The sequence below is a fragment of the Anopheles funestus genome, chromosome 2RL (assembly GCF_943734845.2).
Source record: "Anopheles funestus chromosome 2RL, idAnoFuneDA-416_04, whole genome shotgun sequence".
NCBI classification, from domain to species: Eukaryota; Metazoa; Arthropoda; class Insecta; order Diptera; family Culicidae; genus Anopheles; species Anopheles funestus.
In genome coordinates this window covers 11910917-11926281 of record NC_064598.1, presented here as the reverse complement: position 1 = coordinate 11926281, position 15365 = coordinate 11910917, and the positions used below count along the sequence as shown (strand labels likewise).

At 42.5% G+C, this 15365-nt stretch overlaps 1 protein-coding gene across 1 annotated transcript; it reads right to left on the bottom strand.

The window, feature by feature from the left end:
- Nucleotides 1-6297: 6297 nt before the first annotated feature.
- LOC125764802 (uncharacterized) lies at nucleotides 6298-8365 on the bottom strand. Its single transcript, XM_049429391.1, has 7 exons — nucleotides 7913-8365; nucleotides 7577-7737; nucleotides 7363-7501; nucleotides 7100-7282; nucleotides 6956-7027; nucleotides 6569-6655; nucleotides 6298-6488 (listed from the first exon to the last, which is right to left on the bottom strand). The coding sequence occupies exons 1-7, from the start codon at nucleotides 8363-8365 to the stop codon at nucleotides 6369-6371; spliced, it is 1215 nt and encodes a 404-aa protein (XP_049285348.1). The 3' UTR covers nucleotides 6298-6368.
- Nucleotides 8366-15365: the final 7000 nt, after the last annotated feature.

Here is a 15365-nt window from a genome sequence, read left to right as displayed (position 1 = left end):
GGTACGAAGCAAACTAGTTTTAAAAAAGTACCTAATAGAATGAAGCCGATATCCGAATGCCGGTTGCTGCTGTTAGGCTGATTGACAAATGTGTGCAATGCTGCATGGAAGGATACAGCCAGTAGACGCACCAGAACGCCAATACCGAACCGAAATAAACGAATTTGCACTCATGGGAGCAAAATCAAGCTGCGTGGCATGACGCCAGCATTTCCACTTCCGATTTCTATTGACACAAACCGTTGTGGTTCGAAGCGGATGTTGTGTTGAGTTTGATTTGAATTCAAGTGAATGCCGCTTGTCAGTAGACAAATTTTTCCTCCTCTAGATGGGAAGACTCAAGGCGCACAAGCAATTTGTTTGCGTAGTGAAATACATCCACTTCCATGAGTGTGTTTGTGCCCGATTGGGAGTATGAAAAATGTACCGAACCACACTGGCGAATGAATAAAATGCGATGCGTTATTATCCTGACTCGATAACGAAGACAAACAAGATTTATAAATTTGTGTGTGAGTGGCGAATGTTGTTGCTACCGCAATTGAATATTTTGAAACTTCTTCTTCACCTGCAAAAACGAAACACATGTTGCATGATCTTCCCTTTCCTCGATCGACTTCCTTGCAGCAATTCACAACTTATATGTTTGGTGATGCTACAGAAACCCCCAACGGGTAAATGAATTTAATTGAAAACTTCCAACGTGCCAAATTGAATTAATTTGATGTGTTTTTTCATTCTCTCTCTCTCTCTCTTCTCTCTGTTTAATATTCAAACTTCTACAACATCATATGTTTTGGTGTGCTTTCGTTGTTTTTGTTGAGGTGTCACGGTTGGCAAGATCCATATGCTGGCTTTAACGTTAGCCATCGGCGATGGCTACGTGCCCAAGGAAAACCGTGGCAAAACTCTTGACGAAGAACGATGCTCTGATGCCCCTCCCGATGCTCTGTCCCGTGTCTGTGCGTGCTGTGTTTATACCGGGGCTTTATAAAGTTTTACTTCCAGCAAAATCCTCATTTTTCGAAAACACATACATATGAAGAGTTAGATGTGGTGGCTGATGTGAAGGCCGCATCAACTCAGTTGGGTTGTTGTTAATGCACCTTTTTGGGTTACAAAACTTTTTTTCTCTCTCTCTTAGCGATCATCGCTGTATGTACTAAAAGAATATAAAGGATAGAGAGGATTTGTACAGGGGAAAATTCAAAGCTCCTTATACAGACGATAGTCTGGCCGATTTTGATTCACGTTCCCCAGCAAGAGAAAGAGTTAAAAGTAGTCATTTTACCTCAAAACTTGGCAAAATACATTCAAGGTGAGGTAAATTTGGAGTTAAGAAACTTAACTAATTTCTTGAGTGTTGTGGCCAGTCAGTTTGTTAGCAAGCTATTGGGGTAGCTTCAACTGTAGGTCATGCTTATTTTGTACACAGATAACAACGTCTTGAAGTATTCGAAGCTGCTCTACTCAACGTATGAAACTTCAACCTTCCATACATGGCAGCCATTAGCATATCGAACCGTAGTGTAGCGTAAGGTGTGCGAAATCCTATTAATCCTTCCGCCCAGGAAAAGCGGGTCATTCGCCTGATTCACACGATGGAAAGCGGCAACAATGTTAAACTGCTTAGCCGATTTTACTCTATAACGATGTTAGCTTCTCCACCCGGCACATCTGATCGAAGGGCTCTAGTGTTGCGAACTGAACGGGATTGGATTCGTTTGACCAGCGTGAAGATACACCGAGCAAGAAGATGCTGGCACAAGTATTCTAATTGTGTTCCCATCACTAGTTTGTTGGCACATGTTCAAAGCCAGTTCCCGGCCAGCTGGTGATATGACTACGGCTAGGTTGAAAAGTTTCGGCGTCTGTTGCTGATGTTGGAGTAATCAGCTATGATCGACGCAAGGTTCGGTCCGCCTGACTGGGAAGACGATCGAAAACGTATAGCTGATTTGATTCAATTAAATGATTTCCTTCCCAATCATTCCCCATTGCCCTTGTTGGTGTGCTGACATGCAGGTCCTGGACCTCCGACAATCTCCGTTGCTCATACGCACTATCATTAGTTATGGATGAAGCTTACGATTGGGGAGAGCCAACCGATTTTGAAGCCACCGAGTCTGCCGAGTGTCGGGCAAGGTTTATTCTATTTGTGCTAATAAGTATGATTGCTAACTTCCTGTTTCTCTCCCCCCAGTATCCAAACATTATCGTGTTTCGATTCAATTGTGTGTACGCAAAAACGCACAACTGTTTGTTTAGCCGTAATGAACGGTTCATCAACTTTAGGGATGATCAGTTTTATTGAGCGAGCTGGATTGGATGAAAACAATTTCTGCCTCAATGTTTGAAAATGAAATTGTTCAATACTGAAAGTACTATGAAACAGGTTGTCATTCTGTTTTAAATTCATTTTAAAGTCAATTTTAAAGCTAAATATGCTTTTCAAAATGGCGTTTTCAGCATTAAATAATTTCAATTACTCTGCACTACTCGAACCTCATGCCGATTGTACAATTTAGCAATAGGTTTACGATTTTATTATCCAGTGCTGGGACATCGGTTTTAATAATTACGAAAATAAATTGTAACTAATAAAAGTGATCGTTCGTGCAGTCGGTGCAGCACTTAATTTATGTTACAGCACAATCGGGCGACTGTGTGTGCGAGAGAAAGAGAGTGTTGGTGATCCATCATGAGACTGTCTCACTCGCACCGAAAGATATAAGCGTTTACTAGCACGGCCTAACTTAATAGCAAACGCAATCAAGAGCTGGATAGAGCATACAAATTTAGTTATATGACTAATGGAGGAAATTAATGTCGATTCTCGCAATGGTTCCCCCCAAAGGCAATCGTGCGATGCGTGGAGCTGCATCGAAATAGTACAACTTAATCGTATTATGGTCGGTGACATGAATGGTCAGGTAACGGAGACGGTACTACACGACACGGATATAAAATCTTATCGGGAAATTCGGGGAAAATCAAGGAAAGTCAAAAATAACTTTCAGGAAAGATGAAGAATTATAATTTACGCCTGTGTAAATTAACATAAAATTAATGGAAGGAGAGAAAAAAGTTTATTTCTAAAAATAGAAAAACGATAGTAAACCAAATGAATAAAATGGAAAGAAAATTTTAGAAAAATCACACATAAATAAATTTTTTGATATAACATATTATTAACATACTATAATATTGCTTACATTTAGTATAAATGCTTTAATATTTTTTTATTAATTTGGTGGTAGTAAGATTTATTAAGCTAATTTCCCCAGGGAAGTCCACAGATTCACTATATCTAATGGATTTTGTGAAACTTGCAAACAAAAGCTTTATTTTTGCCGCTTCTATTACGCGCGCGCGCGCCCCAGTTAATGGAATAAACAAATTAATGGAACGAATGTTTTGCGGAATCTAGACAACATTACCACATGAAGTATGTTTGTACAAAAGGCAGAAAGCAGAGTCAACATTGCCGTAGTACACGACCTTCTAACTGGTGAAAGGCATCAAACGCTTCGAACGGACAAAGAGGCTAAAAGTCTTAGCCTCAGTCAGGGCAGCAGGTCAGTGGGCAGGCAGGTACCAGGGCAGCGGAAAGTTTATCAAAGCCTAAAGCCTTTAAGGAAAGTTTCCTTGTCTAAGAAGTAATGGTTAGCATGCTCGGTGAACGAATATCAAACAAGGCCGAAGCAATCATCGACGTCGTACGGGAGCGGCCAACAGTTTCCATCGGTAGTGTGGTACCCGGTCAAGTGGTTCGAACTGAAATGGTTGGTTGTTTTTCATTAGCGTAACTGAAATTGTTCGTAAACGTTCGACTAATTGCGTTGGGATGCATTAGTTCGGTTGGGTGTTGGGTACTGGGGCGGAGAGAGAGAGAGGAAAAAGTTTTACTCCCAATGGTATTGGATTGGACTTTGGCGCCATACCGAAGCATAGCAGAAACATAATCTTGTTCGATATTGTGAACTGACTGAGGCTCTGTGATCTCTAAAGGATCAGAGAAGCTTCGACGTTGGTACGGACCATCCAATGTTTTGCATAGACACAAAGCATTAAATAATATATATAAAATACTATCATCACTCGCAGCTTAACGCTGTAAATCTCAACAGCCGGAACAGGATAAAAGGGTGTCCTGCCTCAAAAGGATAAGTTTGACTGGTGGCGTTATTTATTGGTATTTCGTTTGACATCGGCATGCAATCGTGAGTGACAGGTATTGTTCGTTTCTTTGAACGCAAATCTGTTGTTAATAATGAATTTTCATTCAACGTCCATTCCTGGATACGAAAGAACAAACAATAGAGAGGAATATTGAATTGGAAATTTTAATTTAATTATTCACGAAGGATATTTGATACCTTTTTATCATAATAAAAGCTATAGATTGATTTTTTTAAATTTGTTGTAAACATTCTTTCGTGTGTGAAAGGTGTTTTAATATTCGATGTTTTCGTTTATTTTCGTCTAAATCCATTCGTATGCCAATGTAATGGATATTTCCTAGTGAAGTTTTATCGTAACCATCATCAAAACGTGCATGTGAGTGTGAGAGACCATCATGAGGTGCGGAATGCGTTCGTAAAACTGTCGTTATAAGCCGTTTGCCCTGTTGTGTTGATGGAGTGTTTTGGATTATCAAGTTCCAGTGGTCGCAGAAGTTACTTCAACGAACTGTAATTTGCTTCTGCCATATCCGATTAAGCAGCGATGTTGGGCAAGGCAGCAAAACATTTCATCCACCCCCATTAAGGGAGTTTTCGACTGCCAGGGCCAGTGTTTTCGTATCTCGTATCGATGTGTTGTGCTGTGGTAACGGTGCCACCCCATCCCATTCGGATTCGGTACGAAATAGGGAGAAAACTTGCGAAATTTAATATGCACCGATGCATCCGATTCCCTTCGTACTTCGTTCAAGCAAAAACAAGGGGGGTTTTACTCCCCAGAAATGGAGTCACTGGGTGTGTGTGTGTGTGTTCGGTTATGGGGAAATTTATGTTGTGTGCACCGTTGTCGTACTTTCGTTTCCATCGCATTAAAGGATGAAAAGTTGTTTTGCGGAATGCGGTTATCGTTCTGCTGCAAAGGTGCATCGAGTGCACAGTGCGTGACGTCGTCTATTTTGTGGGTGTGTGTTGGTGGAACCCTTGCGCTAGGCACCATTTTGTATTGCTGGCAAACGTGAGCTGCGTCGGCAAGTTGTCTCCCCGTGTTCCATGTACGGGTTTCGTACCAGCTTCATCAAATGATGAAGATCGTGCAGATCTTTGTATTTCGTACGGTGGAATTTGGCCAATTTCTAAACAGACCAAGCGGTCCGTACTACTCGGAAGCAAAAGTTTTACAGCATGTTTCCGGCAAACCCCCCCCCCCACACCACCTTTTTGGTTTTGAGATAAAGGGTGTCCACCCTCCCCCCCCCCCCCGCCCCTTTCTGGGAGGAAAAGGGTTTGTGTCGAGCATGGGCACGCACACATTCCGGGGCACACTCTGGGGCACTTTATGAGTTATAATGAGTGGAAGTGAAAAACATTCCGCAGGTTTGCATTTACTCTTATCCCTTCATCAAGATGCGGCTGATGCGGCACGTGAACTGTGTAAGCCCGTGTGCACCACGGATAAAACGAAGCGAATGGTGACCGCGAAAAGGCAGGTCAGTGTCAGAGTGATTTCGCTTGCAGTTTTGCAGTGTGCGCAGCGTACGCGAGATGAATCCGAATGCACCGGAAACAGGAGAACCAATAAAGAAAAGGGAAAAGTTTCCTGCTTCCGGTACGGCACGTTTTTGGTTACGGCCAAACGGTAGGAAGACAGGGGAAGGGGGCGAAAAGGTAGGAATGTCTTAAGTAATGATATATAGTGTCGATGACGATGTAATTAGGTGTGATGTAGTTGTGGTGTGCACTTTTGAGCGAAGGTTACGACGTGGTTAGGTCATGCCAAGCGTGGTTGTCACGTTCCCGCTTTTATAGCACGTGAAAACAAAGGACATTTGAAGTGGTAATTTTTATTACATTAAGATTTTTTTCTTCTGTTCAAAGTGTTACAATAGTTAAATGTTTCAAGTAGTGATGGTTCAACTAGCTCTGTCGAAAGAGCGGACCGCCTCACGCTCACCTCGCTCCGCTCGGAACGAATTGTGCTCCAAAGAGCATGTTAAGAGCTGAGCAAATTTAGCTCAGCAGAGTTTTCCATTTACACAGCGCTCAACACGCTCTTTAGAGTTGTTTTTTCTCACTCAGTGAAGAGCTACCTGACTCTAAATACAGAGCACATTGAGTGCGCTCAGTTAGGTTAACGGAGTGATTCAGGTAACTCTTTCGCTTCGATCCTGATTCCGAACACAAGTCTTAAGTGTTATTTGCAATATTTTCCGTACTATGCTGCAATATTCCATTGATGAAGAATCTTGGCACTCCCAGTTCAAACTGAATCAATATGACACTGTACGTCGCAATGGCGGAAATAATCTGGCGAAAAAAAAATCAAGAACAGAACAAATTAATTCTCTTCTTATAAATGCCTAAATGCGGAAAGATGTTCTACCCACCGAAAGTGCTAATGTCCAGTCGAAGTTAAACAAACCACACGACACAACCGGACGCTGATGTTGAAGATGATGCGAAAATAGTAGGAGCTGCGAGTACGAAAAAGGAGAGAATAAATAGAGAAGAAGAAAAAACATTCCTTATAAATCTGTATCTAGAAAAGGACGAAATTCCACGGCTGATAAGCTCTAACGGAGTAAAGCTAAGAATCCTTTATCCTCCTCATCATGGTACTGGGGCAATTCCTACTCAATTGGTGTGACATTAGAGATGTGGTCAATGACGGAAATAAGCGGATTAGCAGACGGATTATTTTACCCGGAAAAGGGGGGAAAATAGCGACTTGTAGCGCACACTATTTCCGATCATACACCATCTTTGCTACCTACCCGTTCCACCAGGGCCGGTGTCTTAGATGATTGATTTATTGCCTTATGGACGAGAACGGCCGTTTGCTTGCCCTGCGGGGAAAAAGGAAAAGCGTGAAAAGTGTGTTACCCTGATTGACTGTGAGCGGTATACATTAAAATTACCTCCCGCTTCAGATCGTGGCCCAGTTTGACGAGCAGCAGGAAGAGCGTACCGTACAGCAGGGTGACTATCGAGTAAATCATAACCATGCCCACTATCAGTGGTGCTGTGTTGGTAAATATGTGCCAGATGGATAGGGTGGCAAAAATTGCTGCTATTATTAACGAGGCACAAAAGATGAGGGGCTAAAATTGGGTTCGAAAAAAGCCAGACCGAAAAACTTTTTCGTAGAACACAAAACATTGAGTTTGCAGGTGTACGTTACCTGCCACACGAAAATCGTGCAGTACAATCGTATGGCATCACACAAATTGCTGTAGATTTCGATAAATCCTTGCATTCGATTCATTATTTCATCGAACCGAGTCACTCGGTCTGTGGAAGGTATCTCCAGGAAATAGAACCTATATTGCGTTTGTTATTATTACATTCAATAGAGTTGAAAGAATTATTAACTATTAATCACCATATGAACCTACCGCAGCTGTTTGTTGAGGGTAAGAAGTCGCTCGCGAAACCCATACAGACCACAAATGAACGACGTCACGCAGGTTACGTGTGCGGTTCTTATGGTGTAGTAGTACACGAATGCATGCAGCCAGGGTGAATTATCCGGAACGGATGTAGCATTGCTCATTAACTGTCCGGCAATAGTTTCATTGAGAAACATTAAACCTTGAAAGAGGACCGTCCCGGCCAGTAACGATACGCATACAAGATGAATTTTCGAGTGTTGAACAACGTCGAAACATCTGTAAAACTAACAACCAATCATCAAGCGAACTGTGAGCCAGAGGATTCCCGCAAACACTTACTAAGTGATCCGCATCCTCGACCAGCTGCATCATACGGATGAACCTTTTACGAAACACTAGCACCATCACGGCCGAAATGGAACAATTAATACCACCGAGCAGATACAGCAGCAGGGTAACGATGGCCATGATGTGTGAAACGGGCAACTCGAAGAATGCCTTCGGCCAGGACGCGTACAGCATTTGAAGGAAAAACGTTTGCCACAGTACAAAAATGACTACATCCATAAATTTAACTTCCGATTTGAGCGTCTTCAAGGGTGCACAGTCACCGGTGGTGGTGGTGGTGGTGGTGGTGGTGGTGTTGGTGTTTGAACCGGTACGACCCGTAACTTCGGCGGTTCGAACAATGGTGAACGGGAACGAACCGAACAGCTTCAGTGCGCGTATGTTCGGTTGGATTGTTTCGAAGAAACTTCCGATATGAAACCAATATTTTAACGCTGTTGACATTTTTGCGGTGGTAAAATTCTGCGTTTCGAAGCGAAAATGTTATTTGACTGCTGGGGTTTTCTTTATCACTAGTTTATTGGAAATTCTTGAGAAAAATCTATTCCCACTGATGGAGGCGCCCGGTGGTTTGTACAATTCGGGCCAAAATGCGGGAAGCGGGGGACCTTTTTATGTTTTCCAAATGTTTCAACCGTGTATAAAATAAAACTTTTCACTTGAATTTGGAACAATTCGTATCCACTTCTGATCTGTGACTGACGCATGGTTCGACAACACCACACCCGAGAAATGTGGGCAAGTCCGTTTGTTCGCGGTGCGGCTCCGTATCGTTTGCACTGTGCGAGGCGTGAAAAGATAAACACAACGTGCTGCTTGTTTACAGAGGGAGCGAACGAGTCATAATATTTGTGTATCGGTTTCTGGGTGGAGGGAGAACATTGGTGGCATTGTGATACGAGCAAGTGTGCCATCACTAGTGGCAGTGAAGTATTACAGGTGGGAAACTCATTCGTACAATGGCGTTTTCTTTGCCATTACCTTCGAACCGTTTGGAGTTTGTTGCGGAGGAAAACAATTCGATACGATTGAGAAGTTAAAAAAAAGATTTTACATGGAAAGAAGCTTCACTTGAGTGTTTGTTTGAAAAAGAATGACAAAAGCAGTTAATATATTGTTTAATATAATAATATTCTTTTTGGATAACTGTTCAAGAGCCTGTTTGTAGTTGAAGTAGTGATCATATTAGTGGTAGCGACTGTAACCAGCTTTGCTGCGATACACCATTAGCTTGGCGATTGGACTAAATGGATGCGTCCTTCGGGCGCATGGAAAGAAAACGGATCGAAACGCAAGAAAAGAAGGTTTCCAATGTCTTATGAATATTTACTGGATGCAAGGGAATCTTAAGTGCAGCACCATTGACTGCGAAAAGGGACATGATCCGGGACTTATACAGGCAATTGAATAAAGAATGGTATTTATTCAGCAAATAAACTATCGCAAAATGCCCTGTCACCGAGGACACATTTTCAAACGCTACCAAACGAGCGCCAGTAAACGCCAGTGAGCTGAGGACTTTCAGAACCGGTATCATGCTTCCCCTATCGCTGCGAGCACCGATGGTGCGAAACGAGCGAAGGAAAGCAGTTAAATAAAACAGAAAACTTCACTAATTTGCTGTTGCTACAGTTTCACTCGGGTGCCTCAGGAGAAGATGACGCCAGCGAACAGGATCCCGGCACACCGATGCTGGGACGATCAGTGACAGTGATGGAAACTTTTAAACATTGCAACTGTACGCAACCATGGGCGACAGCATCCCTGTCATGCTGCATATACAGTGCCGACTGACTTCTTCAGATTTACCACCATGAAGTCATGGATTATGAGGGGGTATTTGAGTGGGGAGTGGGGGAGGAAAAGAGAAGAAGAGTGATAATTTATTTAAATTGCAACAAAAAGAAAATGTTATCCACAGCCAGAACTAGCGTAATGACGTTAAATCATTTAAAAACGGCCACTTCCCCAAAAAAAAACACACACACACAGAATGTCCAGGAAGTCTAGAGACTGTGTTGTGAGGGGGAAATTAGTCTTCTGTGCTCCCACTCTAGACGATTTCCGTGGGATTTCTGTCAGCAAAGGACACGCTAGATGAGGTTCGAATGAAAAACCCTTGGGTTGGTGGATGCTGGCGGCACAATCGGTGCAACATTGCTGTCAACTTTCATATCCGGTGTCATGGCAAGCAACGTCCCCGCCCTTTAAGCTAGAAGGAGGGGTGAGGGTGGGTGAGTGTGGTGAGCTTCAATTTCCATTTGGCATTTTTCCTTGGCGCCGGCGTAAGGACCGAATGAAACGGTATAATGACGAACGTAAAGTTTTTCGATAAAGAGATAAGCGGAATAAAATAAATGTTTTACGTGACAAGCGTTTATTTTCCCTTTGCAAAATATGTGGCCCCCATTTCAGGGAACGACACCCCTACCACACGGCACCAAACGGAACTTCACGACCCCAGTCAGCGGTCAGTCAGAAACGTGAGGAATGCTGTGGTACTATCTCCGATGGCACCATGCGGTCAATCCCATGCTGTGGGAAGGTGAAGTTTGCAACCTTTCTCGTGAAACTTACCGATAAGGGATTCAAGCGGGGATTCACCTGAGGTGCCTTTGCAATCATATGCCGGAATGTTGAAAGGGGGCCGGCTTTTCGTTCAAGTTTCGGTTGTTTGTGGGAATTGTTTTAATTTTCTCGTACCATAAATTACCACTAAAACTACTTTCGTTTTGACGCTTCTAAAGTTTACTCTTCCGGAAAAGGGTTGTATTGTAATAATTTCTACATTTTACATGCGATATAACTTCAATTTATTATCTACTAGCAAGACACTTTTGAACACCTTGCGCGTTGTTTTTGGAAAAATGTGTGTTTTTCCTTGTTAAAAAGCAACACCGTTAATCCTGGAAGCAATTGCCAGCTAATCTAAAGCGCAAGATTGTGACCGGAGGTTTTTCTTACCGTTGGTGAAAATGATGTGACGCCCACTAGCATTAATATGGGTAAACTGTAAGCTGTAATCAGTCGTAATTCGTCTGTTTTGCAGTCAAAGAAAAAGCTAATCAATGTGTCAAGTTCTGGCAGTGGTTCATTTTTCACCCCAAAAACTAACAAGGGGAGGAGGCCAAGGAGGGTGTGAAAATGGGACAAACATCATGCTTTTGCTGGTGTCCAGGAAAGCGAATATCATCGTTGGTGGATGATCGTGAAGGTGAAGGAAGCATAAGAAAATGAGTTTTTCTTTGAGCGATGATTTGACGAGTGGTTTAACGGTTGAAATGGTCTGCTTGTGTTACTGGAGCCAGCAGACGATGGTTTATGTGGTTCATGAACATGATAAATGAATCTTAACATCTATCACAAACTATGTGACTATTAAACGTGGGAGTAAGAATGATCATCTCCGGGAGGAAGAAAAAACATCTATTTTTAGCCCTCGGTAAAAGGTCGTTATTTTGCAGTATAATTGTATTTAATTAACAATTAAATATAATAAATTATAGAAATATAAAAAGACAAATATTTAAAGAGTATTTTAATCGAAAAAATGATTGCTTAATGATTGAAAAACTACATAAAATCTTTGTTAAATACTGTTGTTCAACTTAAAACATTTAGAACATCACTGTAGAAGGAACCGCAACCATCCCGAAAAGCTTTATTTTCCACACAGTACGAACTATATAGCGCAGACAGGAACAAAAGGCCGGCTAGAAAATCTAATCTCCGGCAACAAACGTTACTGTCGGGCTGTTGGGTCTCATTGAGGCAACGACGTGTCGGAACGATCTGTTTCATTCATTTCGGAAAGGCGCTAATGTCTCCACCAGCACATTTTCCACAGTGAGCGTCAGGTCGTGATAGGAAAATAGGAGCGAGAGGGTGATGTGGCCGGCATGTGCCGGGAATGTGTTTCACATATTTTTATTACATTTCCCTTAGCTGCTATTACCACTTTGTTTTATTCATATTTTGTTTCGGCATAGCCCGTACAGGCCAGTCGGCTACTGGCAGTTGTTTCATCGCTAAGGTTTGCAGCCGGGTTGTTTTATTTTTAGGCAGTCAGACATTGGTACGTTATGATAGGTTTGATGGAATTGGCTCAGGAAACGGGGTAAAGGTTTGAAGCGAGAGAAACAAATCGAATCGGTCATTTTTTCGCCCTCCGTTTCATAACTTGACTCGTCGACGTAATAGAAGTGGCGAGGTGTGTCGCACGGAAGATCGTTTCTGTTAGTACAAGAAAGGTACAATCCGGAGCTACAATATCGTTGGGCTGTGGTGGGCCCGTATTATTTTGTGGATTTTGTTTGAACGTTGGTGGCCGGTAAGTGTTTGGCAAGCGGAATTGGGTTAAAAACTCCCTGGAAGTAGAACTATAACCACTTTTTGGGATGGGTTTTTGTGGGCGGAAAACATACGGGATCGTTTGTCGTGTGGGACTCGTTGGCGTTTAATTTTAACTCAACTCTTTTCAGTCGACCGGACCCCGGCACAACGGTTCGGACGATGGGAAACGTGACAGAGGGTTGGGGGGATGTTTTTTCTTTCTTCTACAAAGCCCAGCAGAGTTTGAGGTTTATTTCTGGAGGGTGAATCTCGGGTTTATTTCCAGCAGTTATGATGTTCCTTCTCGTGCTCCACATATGACAGAAATGGGGGAAATAAAAGACATAAAATAACTTTATGTTCCTTTTTTTGTGGTGCTTTTTAAACTATACGCACTACGAAACCTATAATATCATATTGCTTTAATAGCTAGCTATTTAGCCGACGACGTCCTGGTGTGGACCATGTTCAGTTTAAAACAATTTGAAGCAATAAAATGGGTATATGAGATGTTGGTTTTTTATTGAGTGGTGATTAACTGCTTGAAACAAGGGTGGTGCGGTAGTAAATTAAAATTGCACAGAAAACACAGACATATTATCCGTGCTAATCGGGAGTCAGACATGTCGTTTATATTTTGTATTAATGAATTGATTACTTAATTGCACCGATGGAGGCGCCCAGTATTTTGTAAACGGCGCCGGTCCATACGACGATCCAGGACTGGGTCCAGGACTGGGTATCAAATCCCATGTGAACCCTTCAGACTATACGGCTACGTGGTAACAATAAGTCTTATAAGCCAGAAATGGCCGACGTGACTTTAGAGATCGTTTAGCAAAAAAAGAGAAAGACTTCTTTCCCCCTAGGCCCCCAGGAGTGTTAATTCATCACTGCCAGCAGCCAGATATTCCGTAGTTAACCTGATAATCGACTCTATATGTTATTTGAAAGGCCTGTTATAATTATTTGTGACTGTTTAAACTATTCGAAATCCGTGAAGGACTACCTTTTCCCTGGTGTTCTTGGCCCGTTTTATCTTTTTTTGCGTTAAAACGGCTAGGCTGTATCTCTCAAGCATTTTATTCTTCATTGCAAAACATTAGTTGCGAACACATCGATCAATGAATGAACTGAACACAAGACATAATTGCAACACGTTTTCCTTTAGATATGATTTAGTTTCAGCGCGCATGCTCCTGCTCGAAATACTGGAAATTGCATGAAGCCCCAACGCAGATAACCGTTCTAGAAAGCTAGCACCAGAAGTGAACGTAAGCTCGAGCAACGAGGGTCGATAATTGCCGTACGATTTAGGACATTTCCTCGCTTCATGATTGTGAAATCTCTCATCGCGCCTTGAAGCACGTTGTATATTGTTGTTAAGGGTGGGAAATAATAACGCTCTTTTAGCAGCTGGCAAAGGACGGGAGCACACTTATTGGCATAGGTCGAAATTTATCCAAGGTCACAAACACCACAAGCGTTGGAAGGAGCGAACTTCTCGGAACGTCACGCCGGTTGTTGCTTCCAATCAGGCAGAAATTTCAGTTTAACTTGTTGGATTGAATGTTGATTTTTGTTCGTATGCGGTTAAATTGAATTTAGAAAAGAAGGAGCACAAGAACCTCAACCTTCATACATCCCAAAAAAATCCCCCCTCCACACCGGTTGCGGTTTAGCGACTTGCTCCTGCCTGTGAGCGCCCAAATATAAACGCACCAAACGTGTACTAAAGCGTGGTATTTGTTCTTAAAAAGTCAACAGTAACGATTGCAGCGAAGGCACAAGCTTCAGAACGGGAAAAACGGTTTACTTACCAAAAGCCACGCAATCCTGAGTGAGCCTTCCGCATGTGAGGAAACGGGCGCCTCTGTAAGAAGTGCGCAAGGAACGACGCAACATTGAAACACGTCGGGGATGGTTCAACTATTACGTAACGCAAAAACATTTGATCCCCTCCCTACCTGATCGTAACACAACATAACGCTTGAAGTCACACCATCCTATCACAAAAATTGAAAAAGGACTTTTAATAGGTTTATTCATGCTAATGACTAATGCTCGCTTATGCTAATGTTCGATACTTTCGATTTTCCGTTATGTTAAACGATCGTGTCACAGTAACTTCTTGAAAATTACACAGACATTTTCCTATTTTGTGTATGTATCTCAAATAATTTTCCTTTCCTTTATATAAAGTTTGATTACATTTAAATCCCCTCCTCTTTCCCCCTTGTCAGTGCCTCGTAATAATTGAATGATCCCTTTCGTATGTTTTCCAATTCTTAGCACATCCAAGGGCAAGCCGGTTTTGTTGGCCGGGCGAACCTTCGAGTTGGCACACAACAGGGGGGGAAGTTTGTTGATTTGCATTAGATATTAATTAAAATCTGCTTCCGGAAGTTCACATTTTTCATAATTGATTACCCCAAAGCACGGAATGTGGGCGCTTTCGTCGTGCGTTTCTCGTACCAATGCTCGGAAGCTAACCTAATCGATTATGATGTATACACATCGTTTTGGGGGTTTTTACATGCTTAACACAATCTTAATCCGTTATGTTTTGCCTTGTTAGTACTTAACTTTGTTAAGTGTTATTTGCGGGTATTTTTTTTTCTGGAAAACCAAGCACACAATGATGGGGGAAGAATACCTTAACGATAGTAAGAACGTTGATTGGTAACCAACAAAAAAAAACAGAGAAGCAGTTCTGGTCACGAACCGCGTAAAGCAGATTAGTGGCAAGCAGCAAAACTGTAAACACAGTGCAAAAACCAAAGCGCAACCAACGTGTTATTTGAATGGAAATAGTGTGTACTGCAGCCGGTGTTATTGTTGAGTAACAATAGCTTGTCGCATCCCAACAAACCCCAACCGCTGGGCGTAGGGCGCTTCCGGTACCCTCGGGTACAACATGATGAAGATTCGTGCGCACACGTTTAAGTGGAGATTCAGTTAGAAATGTTGGTGCCTCGAGCGGGGAACCTTCTACACAACTTAAACACACTGGAGGAATCCTTTTGCGGCTTTTGGCCCGGCCCTTACCTCACAGGTGAGCGCACATTTTCCACCAGCTACCTTGGGCGATGTGATGGCATGTCCAGCTTAG